Here is a 17,145-nt window from a genome sequence, read left to right on the forward strand (position 1 = left end):
ATGCATGTGTGTTCAAATCAGTCAGCTCTAGGCCTGCACTGCACCAGTAAAGGCTTACAGAAACGGTTCCACAGTATAAAAGACACTGTGGAAACTAAGTGAAACTACAGTGAAAAGTAAAATACGAAAACTGTAAAAACTCTAATTCTCGTGAACCCTTTTATCAGCAGAGAGGGATCAATGCTGGTGATAATGCTGACATTACTGCATAAAGTAGGGAGTGTCATACATACACACGTACGTACAATGGACGACTTTGGAAGTTGCAAACTTCTCAAACATGTACTGCACAGTTTGGATTTTTTTTTACTGTGCTTGCAACAGAAAGCACTGTGGATCAGCCTCTCACTGTGAACCACAGGTCATATCATCATATGAGCATTAGCACCATTAATCTCATCTAAAAACCCCCACTGTTATTAAAGAGGTTTTTAACATTAACCCACCTCCCCACCTGAGAAAGCTTGCTTACAACGTAGCTACTTAAATTTCTTTGACTTGTTTTGTTTTTTACAGTAAATATAATCTGCATAAACAGTTTAGTTAGTTAGCTAACTCGACTTTGCAGGAACATAATCTAAGCTCACAAAACTATAACAAAGTAACTTTGTTGCCTACAGCTAACTGACTGCGTCTGTAACACATACTGTATGAGAGACATTCCAGCTTCTCCTTTTTTGCATTATAAGTTAAATTCTTCAATCTGGGATCAACTTTTTAAACGGAGTTCTGTCATTAACTTGTCTGAGTTAGCAGATAAGTGTGTGGACTTTGGGTGGTAAGATGATAACACTTACTGTGAGGCCAGCCGTGGCCTGCGTAGACTCATGCTGTAGCTCCTCTTCCAGCTCTTCTTGCCCTGCCGGTTTCTGACTCCGTCCTCCTGGTCCATCATCTGTTCCAGGAGGGTCTGGTCATCAGCGTTGAGCGGAGCCACACTGATGTCTCTGACAGCCCTGAATTCACCACAGTTGTTCAGATGTTCGTTCTCCAATCGGAAGAAGTTCCACACAAAGCGCCTATGGAGATCAACCACTTACTGTTAACGATTTTACTTACTTAGCTTTATTGATTTACTGTTGTATTTCCTTTCAGATGTAGACCCAAAATTTAAGACTGAGACTGAAAAGATGCATGTGAGAAAGTTAAGAATGAAAGGAGGAAGAGAAAAAGAGGGAAAATTGAGAAAATAAAGAGATTTAGTGTACCTAAACACCTCCAGTGGAGCCAGCACTGTAGCCAATATGTCAGAGATACCATCAAACTTGAGGAATGTGGTGAGGGAGACAGTTAAAATCCACGCAAAACGCAAGAGCACGTCCTCTACTATGGCACTGTAATAATAGGCCTGGAGGAAGAAAAAGAACAGGAAGAAGGCAGCTGTCAACACAGGTGACACTTTATTTTCTCAGAAGCTGAAAGGATCAGACCTAATGTATGTAAAAGATGAATCTAGCCACAGTGGCATCACCCACTTTGCTTTGGACACCTCATTTTGAAGTGTCAACATTTTCGGTGCTGCCGTGTTGGATTTTTGGAGACAAAAGCAGCCATATTTGGACAAGAGGGTGGTGTGCTAAATTATCAGCTTATACTTGCGAGCCTGGTTTGTAAGATGCTCCCATAAATATACATACCTGATCATTAGCACTTTGTAACAAAGTAATAACAATAATAATAATAATAAAAGCCTTATTTAAAATACTCCAAACAGAACCAACAGCACAAATGCTGCAAAGAGGTGCAGCTTATTTATACAAGTTAATGGGAGCGAGGCCTAGCAGAGAGCTTCAGGGACTTTCAGCTTTAGCACTTTGCAGTGGCTTCATTTTCAGGCTCCGGAGGCTGCAGCTTGGTGCGGTGTAATACCTTGTGTGGGTAGACTATCTCCTCTCTCAGAAAGGTGTTCTCTCCTGCGTTGCGGTCAAACAGTCCCCAGTCCATCTTCAGATCCCAGACCAGAGTGTAACATGAGCTGACCACTAAACAGCCAATATACAAATAGAGGAAGATCTGGGCTTCAGAGCCTGCGTCTGTGGAGGAGAGAGATGATTTACACAACTGAGAATTTGAAGAAACACTAAAAACTACTCAAAAGTGGAACATTTCTAGAAATCTGAAGGCGTCCTATAATATGATTAAACATGAAACCAAGGCAAATCCATAATGAACTCCCCGGATAATCTGACTTCAGCTTGTTTCAGGGCTGCTGATGTTCAGTCACTTAATGAAACCAGTGTGAGAGTTTACCTTTGTGTGTGCTGTAGAGGGCAGAGAAGGTAACAACAAAGAAGGTAGTGGAGTATTTCCCAGCGTTAACCAGGTGAGGGAAGGCCCGCTTGGTGTCACGGTAACGTCGCAGACACTGGACGAATCGGAACCACGCAGGAAGACATTTGATGACAGCTCGAACGCCGTAGGAGTAGGAGTTGCACACGTCTTTACCTGAAGAGGATGACATTTAGAAGCACCAGGCATATATCACTGCATCAGTTTTCTCAGCTTTGAAATACATCTTAGAGTCTCACCTTTGCTGATGAGTCCGTCGTGTTTCGTCCAGTCAAGCTCAAAACTGTAGAAACAGATCATGTACTCCAGGTCCATCAGAACCACCCCCAGAGAGTTGAGCTGGTCAGCCAGCCAGAAGTCTGCAAACCCAACACGATGAAACGGAGCGGTCACCACTCGGAACTGTGGAGGAAGACGGCCAGGAAGAACAGTTTCCCTTCAGAATAAAAGCTGAACAAAATAAACAAACACGATGTATTATTTCTAACTATGTGACTTTACCAGGAGTTTGAGCAGCCAGAAGCGTGACTTGTAGTAGCAGGTCTTGAAGGGGTTGATGAGGAAGAGGAAGAAGACCCCATAGAGAGCCAGAGGATTGGCCTGCATTGGCACCAGGATCTTGTCACTGAAGAGACAGGACAGCAGGCTTACGCACCACAGCACCCCCAACAGCCCTGCAATCTGCACATGCACAAACAAAATGACTCAGTCACCATGTTCATGAGCATGACGTCCTTTCCCAGTGAACCTGAGGGGGAATACAGCCTCAAACCAAGAAGGAAAAGAAATTTCCAGATTTTAAACTATGTCAGATAAATATTTATAGGAACACGACTTATTTCTGCTGTGGCTGTAGTGTGTTTGGAACAGGTGAGTGGCTCTAACCTCAAACAGATGTTGGTGGGACAGATTGTTTCTGGGGTTGAGCTCAAATATGAGCACGTGATTGACACCTGCTTGCCTCCAACCGTAGGTGTTGATGCCTACAAGACAAAAGTGAGGTTTAAAAAAAAAAAACTCATTCAAGTTTAGGGCTCACATCGAGAATGAAACTCGTGCATTTTCAGGATATGATTAGAGCCATTTTCCACTCCTGAGGAACTTCCTCACCCTGAAATGAAATGCCTGGATGGAAAGTTGACTCCCAACTTTCCAGCACGGAAGCGTGTACAGCATGAGTGTGTTTGTGTGAGCATACCTAACAGGAAGAGGAATTCTATTAACAGGAAGCCTCCTCTGTATATCCTGACCATTGGCCAAACATCAGAACTACGGATCACCACAGCTCCTAATCACAAAGACAAGAAACGGTGTGATCAATGACAAAGATGGAAAGCGGTAAAGAGAAACAACAAAAAACTAAACTTTCAGCAGCCAGTGCCCCCCCCGCCCTCAGCCTCCCGGCAGCAGAATCTTTAGGTGACACAAATCTCCCAGAAGCACAAGTTCTAGGACACACAATCAGAAGCACACATGGGGCCCAAATGAGCCTCAGCAACTTGCAAATGGCTACTTAAGAACCAGGAATAAGAAATCATCATAAATATAACGCACTCAGAATAGTTTCACTTTGATAACTGGCATTATTATGGTAAGAATTAACATATCCCAGATTAGTAGTAGATGCAGCTATGGAACTGATTTGAAAATCCCAGGTCACATCGTTCTAGAGTAATCACATTTCCAAGTTTGAAAACTGGCTGCCTGATCACCCACAGGAGTGATGACAATACATTCAATGATTTATCATCATCAAATTATTTCTGTGATAAAAACTCACTTAAATTAAATTGATGTAATAATATAACCTAATTATATTATGTCATCCACCACATTTCTAGATTTAATTGAGTTTAATGACTATGATTTAAAAGTTGTTTTGAAGTTCAGGCACAGTGATGGAATAAACACTTTAAATCACCTCAGAATTGGATCTTATTAATGATGATCATTTTTAATGAATAAATAACATGAAACTTGCTGTGCTCAGTCAAAGAGTCAAAGGAGTCGAGCTGGGGCCGTTTGGTTTATTTTAGCTTACTGTACTACAAATTGAAAGCTTGCTGTGCACTGAAAGGACTAAAGGGAGCTGACCTGCATACACAGAGTCATGGAGGCTAAGCAGAAGCTGCTGGACCTGCTTGGCCCAAAGTTAAGAGAGCCTGCAGAGCTAATTTTGTTTTCTACATTAATGTGGATTATCAAGCTTAGCATCAGAAATGAAATAATTAATACTACTTGATGCATGACAAATGATTAAAACAAAGCGTTGCTCTATTTAGGGGTTAAAATGGTAATGCCCACATGAACACCTTGATAGATTATGTACAGAAATAGTAAATCTCTTGTGCTATGATACTGACTCATGAATCTTTCTGCTCTGAAGTGCCAACACGTCACTGCAAAAAAGCTAAATAGCTTCCTTGGAATACTGGTTATCCATAATGCCAACAGGAACCAGACACAGTAGAAAAGGATAAAAACCAGTGAAAACACGTTAAATCACCTTGGTAACACTGATCCACAGGAACCGTATGATCGTATATTAGGAGCTCTTCACGAGTCCCAGCCTTTATCACATAATTTGATGAATAAATCCTTACTTATATACCTCAATTACAACATTTACAACACACCGGTGTTCAAGGCCAGAAGCAATTAGCTGGATAGAAATAAATGGATTATCATCAATATTTAGGCAACTTGTTTATGTGGTTTAGCTCTTATTAAATTTTGCTGCGGCCAATGCCTTTTAAAAGACGCAACTTTATTTTGCATTAGTATAAGTAGGACAATGAAAATCATTACACAACAACTTCAAAAACTGCCAATGAATTATACTTTGTACATGGATCGAGCAGCTCCTGTTTGGAAAAACTGACTTTATTCATCTGTACAAATTAAATCTATATTAAATTAATATGCTCACTGATTCTGCTGAAGTAATATTAATGTCCAGGAGGACACCTTAGCAAAGTGTTCTCCTGGACACGGTTACAAGAATACAAAATTATGTTTTGGACAATATAACCTCAAAATAATATCACGATATTTCAAGGAAATCTGTGATAATGATGTTTCTGATGATAAAGAAAAAAATACTGAATGTTTTATCAGTGATTTCAGCTCACCTGTAGTTTGTTAGGCCTTTTGACTTCCTGTCACTGATGACAGATTACCTAATACAACGTGTGAATCTATAATTGCCTCAGGGTGCCAGCAGCAGCAATGTTATAGTGTAACAGTAGTGACACAGCAAAAGTCAACTGTAGGTAACGCGAGGGGGTTAACCAGCTGGGTTTGTTCAAATTAACACTGAGCCATTACAAGCTGAAGAGATTCCTAACGAACATTTCTGACCACCAACAGTTACAGGTCCTGTTATCTCACACAACAAGGAAAACAATATCTACAAATTCTTTATATATTTAAGAATTTTTAATTTTTAACTTTGATCAGCCTGTGTGGAATTTATTTTAATGCCTGCAAATGTCCTGCATATATAGGTTATGATATGGAAAATATATATATATATTAGTCATTTTTAAATATGTCCAATCTCTTGGTTAAAACATCACAATGATTCAGTTTTTTTCCCCCTTCTGTTCCACTGAGAGCTGAACCCAAAATAATAATAAGATATTTCTGGCCTGTGTACAGTCGGATTCCAGGAAGTATAAACTGAGACATTCAATGTTACAAATATCAGTTAGAAGTGTGTGTCATTACCTGTAATGATCACAACGACTATTAAGACGAGGAATACTCCACAGTAAAGGCCAACTCTAAAGGTGGTCCACGAGGGAGCAGGCTGTGGACAGACAGATAACATTGACAAAAATGTAAACTGGTCACTGTTCTGGGTAACAAATACTGCACACCAGCTGAACGGGAAAACTGTGTGCTGAACGCTCTGTGTGTAACGTGCAACTGCATCTACAATGATTGCTTAAAGCAACTCTGCAGCTGTTCTTTGATTACATTAAACAGCTATATAAACTATATTGTCACAATATAATTTAATAATGTGCACTTTGTAAACTTCATGTTTATTCCAGTAAAAATCACTTGATTTGATTTGAAACAGAGAACAAGGCAGAGGTTTAGGCAGGGCTTAGGAAAAGTTTCATTCAGAGGTTTTGCTGTTTGCACAAGTTTGAAGTGAGTAATAAAATCAAAGACACACAAGTGCAAGCGGTCAGAACATGAGCAATCTTAATGTGGCAGCAGCAGCAGCAGCAGCACCGGGACGCTCACAAAGCTTCACAAAGAGTCAACAAAGAAGGGGATATCAGCCGCACCTGTTACAGCTATGCTTTCTCCACACAGTGTTACTATGACAGCTTTAACATGATAAAGAGAGTCTGACAGTGGGCAATAAAAGAGCAACAGGAGCACTTTGGTTTGCCTTTTAGACACAGTTGAAGCACTAGATTAAATTTGGATGCTGAGTTAATGTTGGGTGTATATGTGTGACTGACCTGTGCAGCACCCAGTGGAGGTACCCTCAGTCTTTTCATGGCCCTCTGCCTGTCACCACCTTCCAGCTCTATGGTGACCAATGCCTGAAAAATAAAGTTTAGAAGGTCAGTCCTCCTTATTGTTCATTTTGACATTGAGGGCTTTGTACAGCCTGCTTTAGCTGTGCCAAGGAGGCATGTCTGAATTTGGATGTATGTAGCTCTGTATTGTGTGTGTGTGTTGTACCTCAGTCTCAGAGATGAGCTGTGTGATTTTCTTGCATGTGTAAAACGGAGCTACTTCAACATGGGCCACCCTCCAGTCGGCCCCCCTTGATGTCTCCAAGATCTTATCATGCTTCTTCAGGATCTTCCTGAAACCTGTGAAGTTCAGGTTCTGTGGGGACACAGAGGGAGTCAGAGAGAGTAAGGTGGCCATTCTTCCTAAACTACTCAGCTCATTATGATGGAATTGGGCTTGTATGAATTGGAATTATATCCAGTATGAAATGCGACTGTCACATTTCAAACCATATGATATTATCTCTGTGGCTGCTACTCTTGCCTTAGATTTCACCTTCCTAGTATCAGGAAATCAGTAATGCTGCAAAGTTACATGTTTTTAAAGCATATTAAAAATATCCTACGAGGAATATCTTTTTCTTCTTCCATAATATAATCTTTAAAAAACTTCTGCCAGTGAGTGCATATAACTTTTGCACTTTTTGGTGACCTACATTGTTAGATAATTAAATAAGTACCACACACCAGAAAAAAAGGACACACCTTTCATTCAATGTTTTTATTTATTTATTTTTTCCTACATTGTAAATTAATACTGAAGTCATCCAGACTATGAATAAATACATAAGGAGTCATGTAGTAAACTTAAAAGTGTAGTTAAGCAAACCAAAATATGTTTTACATTCTTCAAAGTTGGCACCTTTTGCTTTGATCACAGCTTTGCACACTCTTGGCATTCTCTCAATCAGCTTCATGAGGTCATCACCTGAAATGGTTTTCCAACAGTCTTGAATGAGTTCTCAGAGGAGCTGAGCATTTTTTGCCTGCTTTGCCTTCACTCTGAGGTGAAGCTCATCCCAAACCATCTCAGCTGGGTTTACGTCAGGTGATTGTGGAGGCCAGGTCATCTGATGCACACCTCCATCACCCTCTTTATTGCCATTCTCTTCCTCTTGTTCTTCCTCAGAAGTGGCTTCTTTGTAGCAATTTGACCATAAAGTCCAGATTGAGGCAGTTTTCTCTAAACAGCTGATGTTGAGATGTGTGTGCTGCTTGAACTCTGTGAAGCATTTAGGTGGGCTCTTATCTGGGGTGCTGTTAACTTGTGGTTTCTGAGGCTGCTAACTCTGATGAACTCTTTGTCTTCCTTTCCTGGGGCGGTCCTGATGAGAGTCAGTTTCATCATAATGTTTGATGTTTCAAAGTTTGACTGACCTTCATGTCTTAAAGTAATGATGGACCTTTGTTTTCTTTACTTAGTCGAGTCGTTCTTGCCATAATATGGATTAAAATGTTACTCAAACAGGGCTATTCACTGTATACCAACTCTACCTCTTCACAACACAACTGATGGGCTCAAACACATTAAGAGGACAAGAAATTCAAGAAATGATCTCTTGAGAGACCACAGCTGTTAACTGAAAGCTGTTCCAGGTGACTGCCTCATAAAGATGACTGAGAAAATACTGAGATGTGCAAAGATGCCATCTAATCAAGAGGTGCCTACTTTAAAGAATCTAAAATATAAAACATATTCTGGTTTAACACTTTGTTTACTAAATAATTCCATATGTGTGACTTTAGTATTAATCTGCAATGCAGAGAATTTTTAAATAATGTAAAACCACTGAAGTAAAAGGTGGGTCCAAGCTTTTGACTGGTACTGTAGATGTAGCTAAGTGTCAGAACATCCCATAATATATTTGTGAACAGAGTTGGAATACTCTTGCTATGCTTTCTAATCTGTTTCACATTAAGTGTGATTTTTTTTTAATTACACAATGAAGAAAGGTGCAATATCATATGAAGCAGATGAGCTGTAGGTGTAAGATGTAAAAAAATGAAATATCTTGGAAATTGTAATCAATCAGCTATTTGAAATGTCTGGACTGAGCATGTCAAAATCCACCAAAAACAGTACATTTTTATCTCCAAAGTAGACAACGTGTTGACTAGTACTGGCTGATCCATCAGCTGATGGGGGCTGGTATCAGCTGACCTACCAGGACTACAGCTGAGATATGCTTGTTTCCCTTTTTTTTTTTTTGTTTTTTAAAGGAAAAAAATAAGCAATTTAGTTGATAATTGTAGATAACAGTTACAGATTAGTCTCCAACTTTGTCTTTTAGTGCAGACAGAGAAGTGAAACCAGACCTGTAGTTCTGTAGGAGGAAACACTAATAATAAGTCAGCTGTTGCCTGTAACTCTACACACTGCCTTTTGAGCCACTGCTTGAATAAAATATGCATAAAATTCAGAGGAGTATCCCGATCAAAACACTCCAATAAACTAAATAAATGGCATCCACATGAAGAGTTAATCAAGTAAGGGAAGTGTTTCCTTTGTGATCTGCTGTGCATGAGTGTGCACCTGATAGTTCTGCAGCAGTATAAGGCTGAGGTAGAACTCTGAGAAGGCCAGCTGCAGGTCCTTTATGTTTCTATGTTTGCATCGTTCCTGCTGCGACAGGGCGAACACCGTCTTCCTCCTCCTCAGGCCCCCTCCGTTGGCCGAGCTCTCCCTCTGGGCATCCAGCGAGGACTGCAGCTCGTTTTGCAGCGTGGCGAATCGCCGCTGAGCCTCCGCCAGCTTTTCTGGAAGAGGAGAAAGAGAGATGTCAAAGTAAGAAGAATTAAAAAGTCACTACAATATAATAAGAGCTGTAGCTAAACCATTATGTCTCAGTATGTAGCCCAGTGCTACCAGCTGCAGTCATTACCAGAGTAGAAGGTGTTGATTTTGGCCAACTCTTTTTCACACATCTGGAAGAACTTCTCCTCAAATTTGGCATAGTACCTCTTGACTGTATCTTCATCTGTGACTGCAACAAGAGAGGAACTGTTACAACAGTGAGGACCACTTGTCTCACAGCACTGAGTTAACCAAATGGGAAACAAACCTGAGCACACAAATTTAATGAAAAGAAGATTAAAAAGGCATTAAAAGGACAAGTGGGTGACTGTGCGCATGCAAAATGATTTATTGCCCTGTCCTGGCGTGCTCCAGCCATCAGAGGGAGCAGTGAGACAGGAGCTTCCAGCAAGTTTTCATAGAATTCCCCTTTTGTTTTCCGGGTACATTTGGACCTCCAACCCGTGTGCTGTCTGTGACTGATATCTGTGGCTGAATGTGAAGTACACATAAGAGATTCCTAATTCAGGTCACAATTTTAGCCTTTTTAACTTCGTATTGTAACTGATTAACTTCACACAGTGGCCGTAACAGACCCTTAACATCTTCAACTGAAAACACGTCAAACACAAAACAAATCAGAACTTAGAATTAAATACTATAATTACTCTTTATATTTATTATTTCAGAGTGTCCATCCAAATGAAGCACTTTCCTTAAACAGTCAGTTTTAGAAATAAAGCACAGTGACAATAAAAATGTATTCATTGTCTGCAGTAATATTTAACCACACTTCAGTAGTAATGGTCAAGACATTTGTGCTCCTAACTTAAATAAATAAGCCACTGATCAGCATCAACCACCGCAGCTGATTTAGTTTTAATTCACTCTATTCTGGGGACCTTCTTTTTGCAGGAAAAGATTCATAGGGATGCTTGCAGCTCTGACTTCATTGTTTATGATATCCTCAGAACTGTCTGCAGACCATACAGGAAAACACCCATCACAATGACCCATCACAATGAGCACTGATTATGCTCTGCTGCTGACACGAACAGACAGCTACAGGCGGCATGTGGACGTCTGCACAGAGCCTTAAAGTCTCTATCTGATGATGAAACCTCTTTCACTCTAACCCAAGTGGACCCCAGCACACTCACAGACACAGAAACTATAACCTTTTAACCTGGTAACTTAGACTGTAAATCAAAGATGAACATAGACTCCATTTTTCAGAAGACAGAAGACCAGCTGCAGTTTAAAAACACACCAAGACTCCCAGTCCTATAAGAGTCTTTTAAGGCCCTGCTTTAGTGCCTTAAAATTGTTTTTTTGTGTTTGTTTTAAATAATGGCCAGTAAGAGGCACAGACAGTATAACATGGATGTAGCTTCCAGGTCTGAAAAGTGAAGCCAACGCAGAAGTGCCTTAAACATGAATTCTATTTAAAGGCCACCAAGAGGCCATAGCTCTACCTTAATGAAGTCTATGGGGAAACGGCCCTCACCCCTGACTCTGCAAACACTTTCCTGATGAGTTTATAGGCTCAGTCACTAGTTTCAGGCCATACTGTATAAAACATTAAGTCCATTTTGTAAATTTTGGTCAGTGTAAGTATCAGAAAGGAGGATTACAACTTGGGACTGACAGGCCCAGGTTCAAAACACCAAGATGGCAACAGGCAAAATGATCACTGGCAATGGAAGGTGGGCGCGTACCAAGTTAAACTTGAATCAAATTTGAAGAGCGACTGAAGCAGCCAGTGAAAAAAAGTACTGGATGTCCACTAGTAACCCACTATTAGCAACAAAGTGAGTGATTCTTTAAATATTGGGAAGGTCCACCCATAGCTTAAATCAAGGGGTCAAAAAGGAATTTCACAAACCAGCGTGTGACCTCACAGTGGCTATGTCCATCTTTTCCATACAGTCTACAGTTTCTAACCAGTCTGCAACATACATGTGGTAAATTAACAATGGAGTTATCGTTTTCCCTTTTCAGTAAAGCTTACATACTCTATATGTAGAAGGAATTAGATCTGATATATCAATGTCGCAATTCTTCACCTTTTTTTTGGTACCCACATCAGTCTTTGCACTGTCACGGTCAAGCCCTTCTATGTAGACTAGACCACTCTGTCACTGCTTTGCTTAATAAACAAAATCTGAAATTTTTGTACTGGCAAATTGAAGTGCTGCTCCATCAAACTCTAAGTAGAGTTTATAGTGTATTTGTAAATGAAACTTTTCATCAAAGTTTGTTTTTGAAAACATCATCACGAACCTCATCTCTCTTTGGAGTGTTATGCTGATAGAGCTATACTTACCTGAATACCAAAACACACACTCAAAACTTTTATTCCTGTTCCTCCCACTGAGTCAAGTGCTTTTTTTATACCTTTATATTCCAGTCCTGTAATTTCCAACATTTTTTGATCTCAGCAACTTCAGATGCCACCGATTTTGGTAAACTTTAATTGAACAGTGGACATAGAGGACCTGTGCGTCCAACCGCTAAGTTGTACCCGCCGTCACGTCAACAACAACCAAACAACAGTCCAGTCAGGTGGTTTCTAGACTGTGCACACTCAGTGATTCACTCAGTGTTTCAGACTGGCTGCTTTTAGACAAGACACCAAATTAACTAAATTGGTGTGTCCCAACCACTCCCTCCTCCTCTTCTCTCTCAGCACTGCACAAACACACAAACAGCCACCAATGTCAGACTCCACTAATCTCCTTATCCCTTTTTGGCCTTATTCGGCTCTTTTCTCTCTGTGTCTCAGCTCAAGTCATAATGATTGTTATCATTATTATCATTATGGCATGTCTCAGTAAAAGGCTATACTTTCCATTTGACAAGATGGTTTTTAGCTTCATTTTTTCTTTTTTTTTAGTAACACCCTGCTTTACTCTTGCACCATTTCACGTGTTCTCATGTGGAACTCAGCGACTGCAGTGTTTGGCTAAAAAACACTGAAACGGGAGTTACAGGAAGGGAACATCATGACATGGCGTTCTCTTTAAAGGTCAATTTCTCTTACCTCTCGTGGTACCCTTATTTGGGGTACTCACAGCATTAAAAAGGACATTAAATAAATCTGAACCTGCCAGTGACCCCAGAACAGAGAGACACAGAACGGGCTGTCAACAGTTAAGCTGACTCCTTATGTAGAAAATCATACTGGTGAAAATCAGTTGTGAATTTAGTTACATAAATTTTTTTTTAAACATGTTTTTGACAGATTTCTCATATTATATATATATATATATATATATATATATATATATATATATATATATATATATATATATATATATATATATATATATATATGCATTGTGTGTGACGTGTGTGTGATGATAAAAAAAAAAACATTAATCATTTTCCAAACAACACTGTAGTCAAATATACATGTGAGTTGGAGACAAGTCAGACAGCGACCTTAAAATAAACCAAAATAGAGGAACAAAAGGTCAGCTGGTGTGAACGTAAATATTAGGATGGATTTAATCATTAGAAGATGACGATGGATCAGCCTGTGAATCACAGCGTCTCAGTAGGGAGCAACACGTGATTGGACTACTCACACTATGTAACACGGCACCATATGAAGGGATGGTGTAGGCCGCACAAGACAGGCTATCAATCAATCAGTCAGTCTGTGTGCCACACCAACAGTATGTACAGGCTTTATAAATGACAGGCTGTGAAAACACATCACACATGCGCTGTACTGTAAATAAAAGTTCACACCAATTCTATAGTACAAAGTAACTTTACAATATGTGCTCATCTTTAAAGCTGCTGTTAGGATGCAAGAAATCAAACATCTTAACTGGTTTACATTAGCTTGTGTTAACACATTCCTGGAGCTGTTTCACCATCGTGCACACCTATTAAAATCAACTTTCCCATTTCTTTTGTTCACGATTCAGTGCAATATACTGCTGCCCTCGATTCATTTAGCACTATCCACCTGCTATAACATTACTCACTAAATGTGAGCGAGAGATTGGCAGGACTCCCTATGTGCAGCTCTGCACACTGGAGGGAGGAGGGAAAAGGAGAGGGACACCAGTGTGTTTATTTCCCACTTCCACCTTGTTCATATACAGCTATGAATGGATTAGTGTGCCATAACTAGTGGATGTATGTAGATAGACATTAGTTGAACAAATGTAAAAATGGTTAACAAGAACAGCGGGATAAACGCAGACAAAAAGGTCATTTATTGGTAGTAGCTTTGGGTGGTTATAAGTATAGTTGGGGATTGACAGAAACCCTGGAATGGCCTTCACAGCCACCGGACTGAAACAAAATTAACCAACAACAGCACACTTTGAGCTCAGGTGACAGCACTCATCATCAATACTCAAATCTTTATGAGAAGAATTCCAGAAACTTTATTTATTCCATCCATCTTCTTACGCTTATCCACTTCAGGTGGTTTGGACGGCAAACTGCCTGTAAAAACTTTCATGGCAGTACCCACCACTGATCACTTTGTGATCAGAATTTATTTTGGAATTTCCTTTGAAACCTACGATGTTCTCTAATGCAACCTTCATTTAATTTTCAGGATGCTACTTCAGCATGTCGTAAGCCTAAAGAAAACAAGTTGTCCTTCAGCGAAACATGTTTAAGCAATCAATGAGTGCAAATTACAGGCAATTTTCATCTGTAATGTGTATCATTTAATGACATCAACATGTGTAGATTTCTAGAAAACATTATCAGAACTCTATGAATAGAGCCTAATAAAAACACTGCTATTTATAACAACAATGTGGTCATCTGGTATAGAAAACAGCAACTGAACACCTACCCAACATAGCTGCCTTACACAATATCTACTACAGAAGTGTCTCCACCTTCTGATTATGCGACAGTCCTTAGGAGGATGGGAAGAGTAGAATTATGTCACGATTACATAATCCTGACGTCTGTTTCTGAGCATTATGGGTTAAACAGAACCCACACCTCAGAATACATAACCTCAATCCAGCATCAATAAACAGACAAATATCCATGAATCACAAAGAGCAAAATTCCTTTTTTTTTTATTAATTAGGAATGTGGGCCTTTGTTAAAGATTTTATGGATACCAGTATTAATATAATAATTTATCGTTAGTCTCACTGACTGTACTCTCGGTAAGTAGGAGGAGAGACAGACAACACTAATTACGGTTACCTTTGACACAATGGCAAGCTCACCAGTGACGTTTTTCATCTCAGCTTATAATTAAGCAGCTATCAGGGTGTTTGGTAATGTGACTGTGGGGCCAACAGCTGTGGTAATCTCTCAACAGCTCAAAATATTAGAACACCATGAGCAATGCAAAATTACGTATCTCTGGTAGGGACAGAGTACAATAAACCAGGCTAACTCACTTCACAGGAACTAGCTTAAAAAAGGGGCCCAATATAAACCTAAAGAATTTCAGATGAAGCACAGCAGAACACACTCCTGACTAGAACTTGGATGACCTTAAACTTCAACATGTGACTGAAGTAACAACTAATTTTTACAGTTACAGATAAAAAGAAAAATGTCTGGAATGCGCTTCATTAAGCAGCTGGTTACAGCGAGGTACCTCCTTCACTTCAGCTGCCAAATGCTGAGTGGGTCACTGATTAAAAACTAATACCACACAGCCCAATAAATGGCATAAGATCAATGGGCAATTGGCTGATGTGCAAGCCAACAGTAACCACAGTAAGTGGTTAAAGGGCTTTCTGTTTTGTAGGTGTTGTTTGGATCAGGAGTCGTTTTGAGGTTAATGTTTTGTGACATCATATTTCTGACTAAAAATAGGCCCTTTAAGTGGTTAAAGTTGGTTCTGTCAAAATAAGATGAAAGACCAGATACCAGGAAAGCGCGCTGTGCTCGTCACGCTGTTTAGTATTACTTTAAATGTATGCAGTGCAGTGACACAATGAGGCCTGTCATTACATGATGAAATAAAGGCCTCTGATAACTGGTTTTAAGACTTTCTAAGAACCTTTAAATTTTGGTCATTTTGTGGCTCCTGTAGCTGTATTTTTTGCAAAGACACATAATTAAGCAATAATGCAGGGCGAAGTGGCGTCACATAAAAATAATTAGAGAACTGAACCTTCCAGGTTTGATGGCACAGAGGAGTTTCAATTTCATTGTTTTCAACTACAGCATGTTATGCAGTGAATTACCACCTTTATATTATGAAGCATGACTATTAATGTTGTTGCTATCCTGCTTTTGACTCTAACTGGATACACTCAGTACTTCACAAGGAAGAAACCTGCAGACAAATATTGTTCATATTAACACAGTAAAAGGGCAACTGCCCAGCTGCTTCTTAAACTACAAACAAGTAAAACTACTGCATTTAATATGGTCTAGAAGTGTTCTTGTATGTGTCCATAAAAATCATGAAAGATAAACATTTAGCTCACATCCCTACCTTACCTTTGTTTGCAACCCTAACTCCTCTTTCACACTCTTGGTATTCACTGCTCAAAAGGCAGCAAACAGAGAGTGTTAGAATACATTAATCAAATTTATCATCTTTATTTTACTAGCAGTGGAAAAAAAAAAAAAATTGGCTGTGAATTAAGACATAAATAAATAAATAAAATCACCAACTGAATGCAAGTAACTTAATAATACAATACACAGCATTTGCTGCATGGCTTCTTTCGGTGGCATTACCAATGTGCAGCTCATCAGGTTGCATATAAAACGTACTGCTTCAGCAGAGAATATATATCCTACTTAAGATGTCATCTCAAAAACAATCAGTGAAATTGTGGCAGTTTTAAAATTAAACACTGAGGATAACTGCAAGGTTGTGCATTATCACAAGTTACCATGGAGATATTGACAGATAAAAAAAGGAGCCACCTTCATGACATTTAAAAACTATTTATGATCAACACATACCACTCTAACCCATGATTCTCAATCCATAATATGCCGCTCAGATCTTAGTGATTGTGTGTCTGTGTGCATACTTGTCCAGCTACAGATGTCCTTATGAGACAACATTGAGTTGTAGATCATTTAGGCGTCCTCACTTTATCACAGCCCTTTAAAGGACTTTTGGAAGATTAGCATTTAGGAGTTTTAGGGTTCAGGTTAGCTCTAACTCAAGGTTAGGGCTAGAGAATGGGTTCACTTGGAAATACAAACATGTAACACAGTGGTCCATACCTAAATAATAATGCAAAGCATTCAATTACAAGACAATGTTTATGGTTAAGGTAATGTCAGGTTATGGTTAGGCAAACGGCACGGATACTTAAGATTAGAGAAGGTGAATGAAAGGGGAAGTTGATGTAATTTCCTCTTAAGTCATCGATGCATGACTGTGTGTGCATGAGTGTAATACCTTCAATAGATGGGGCCTGGTCCTGAGCAGCATACAGCATCTCTTTGAAAGCCTGCAGACACAGCAGTAAAAACACATTAGTTACAGTACAGTAGATCAATCATCTGAAAGGTCTATACAAGGGTTTAAAAACATTTTTATTTTAC

At 39.5% G+C, this 17,145-nt stretch overlaps 1 protein-coding gene across 1 annotated transcript in view; it reads right to left on the reverse strand.

Moving 5' to 3' along the window:
• The window catches only part of LOC115795390 (xenotropic and polytropic retrovirus receptor 1 homolog), a 40,030-nt gene that overhangs the window by 7,072 nt on the left and 15,813 nt on the right, over positions 1-17,145 (reverse strand). The window contains exons 2-15 of the mRNA XM_030751276.1: positions 17,000-17,051; positions 9,713-9,814; positions 9,364-9,587; positions 6,997-7,146; positions 6,771-6,854; positions 6,019-6,100; positions 3,488-3,577; positions 3,175-3,272; positions 2,791-2,970; positions 2,529-2,691; positions 2,251-2,445; positions 1,870-2,033; positions 1,209-1,348; positions 798-1,019 (exon numbers count right to left, since the gene is read on the reverse strand). Coding sequence (XP_030607136.1) covers positions 798-1,019; positions 1,209-1,348; positions 1,870-2,033; positions 2,251-2,445; positions 2,529-2,691; positions 2,791-2,970; positions 3,175-3,272; positions 3,488-3,577; positions 6,019-6,100; positions 6,771-6,854; positions 6,997-7,146; positions 9,364-9,587; positions 9,713-9,814; positions 17,000-17,051 — 1,946 coding nt within the window. The remainder of the gene's footprint in view (positions 1-797; positions 1,020-1,208; positions 1,349-1,869; positions 2,034-2,250; positions 2,446-2,528; positions 2,692-2,790; positions 2,971-3,174; positions 3,273-3,487; positions 3,578-6,018; positions 6,101-6,770; positions 6,855-6,996; positions 7,147-9,363; positions 9,588-9,712; positions 9,815-16,999; positions 17,052-17,145) is intronic.

The sequence above is a fragment of the Archocentrus centrarchus genome, chromosome 17 (assembly GCF_007364275.1).
Source record: "Archocentrus centrarchus isolate MPI-CPG fArcCen1 chromosome 17, fArcCen1, whole genome shotgun sequence".
NCBI classification, from domain to species: Eukaryota; Metazoa; Chordata; class Actinopteri; order Cichliformes; family Cichlidae; genus Archocentrus; species Archocentrus centrarchus.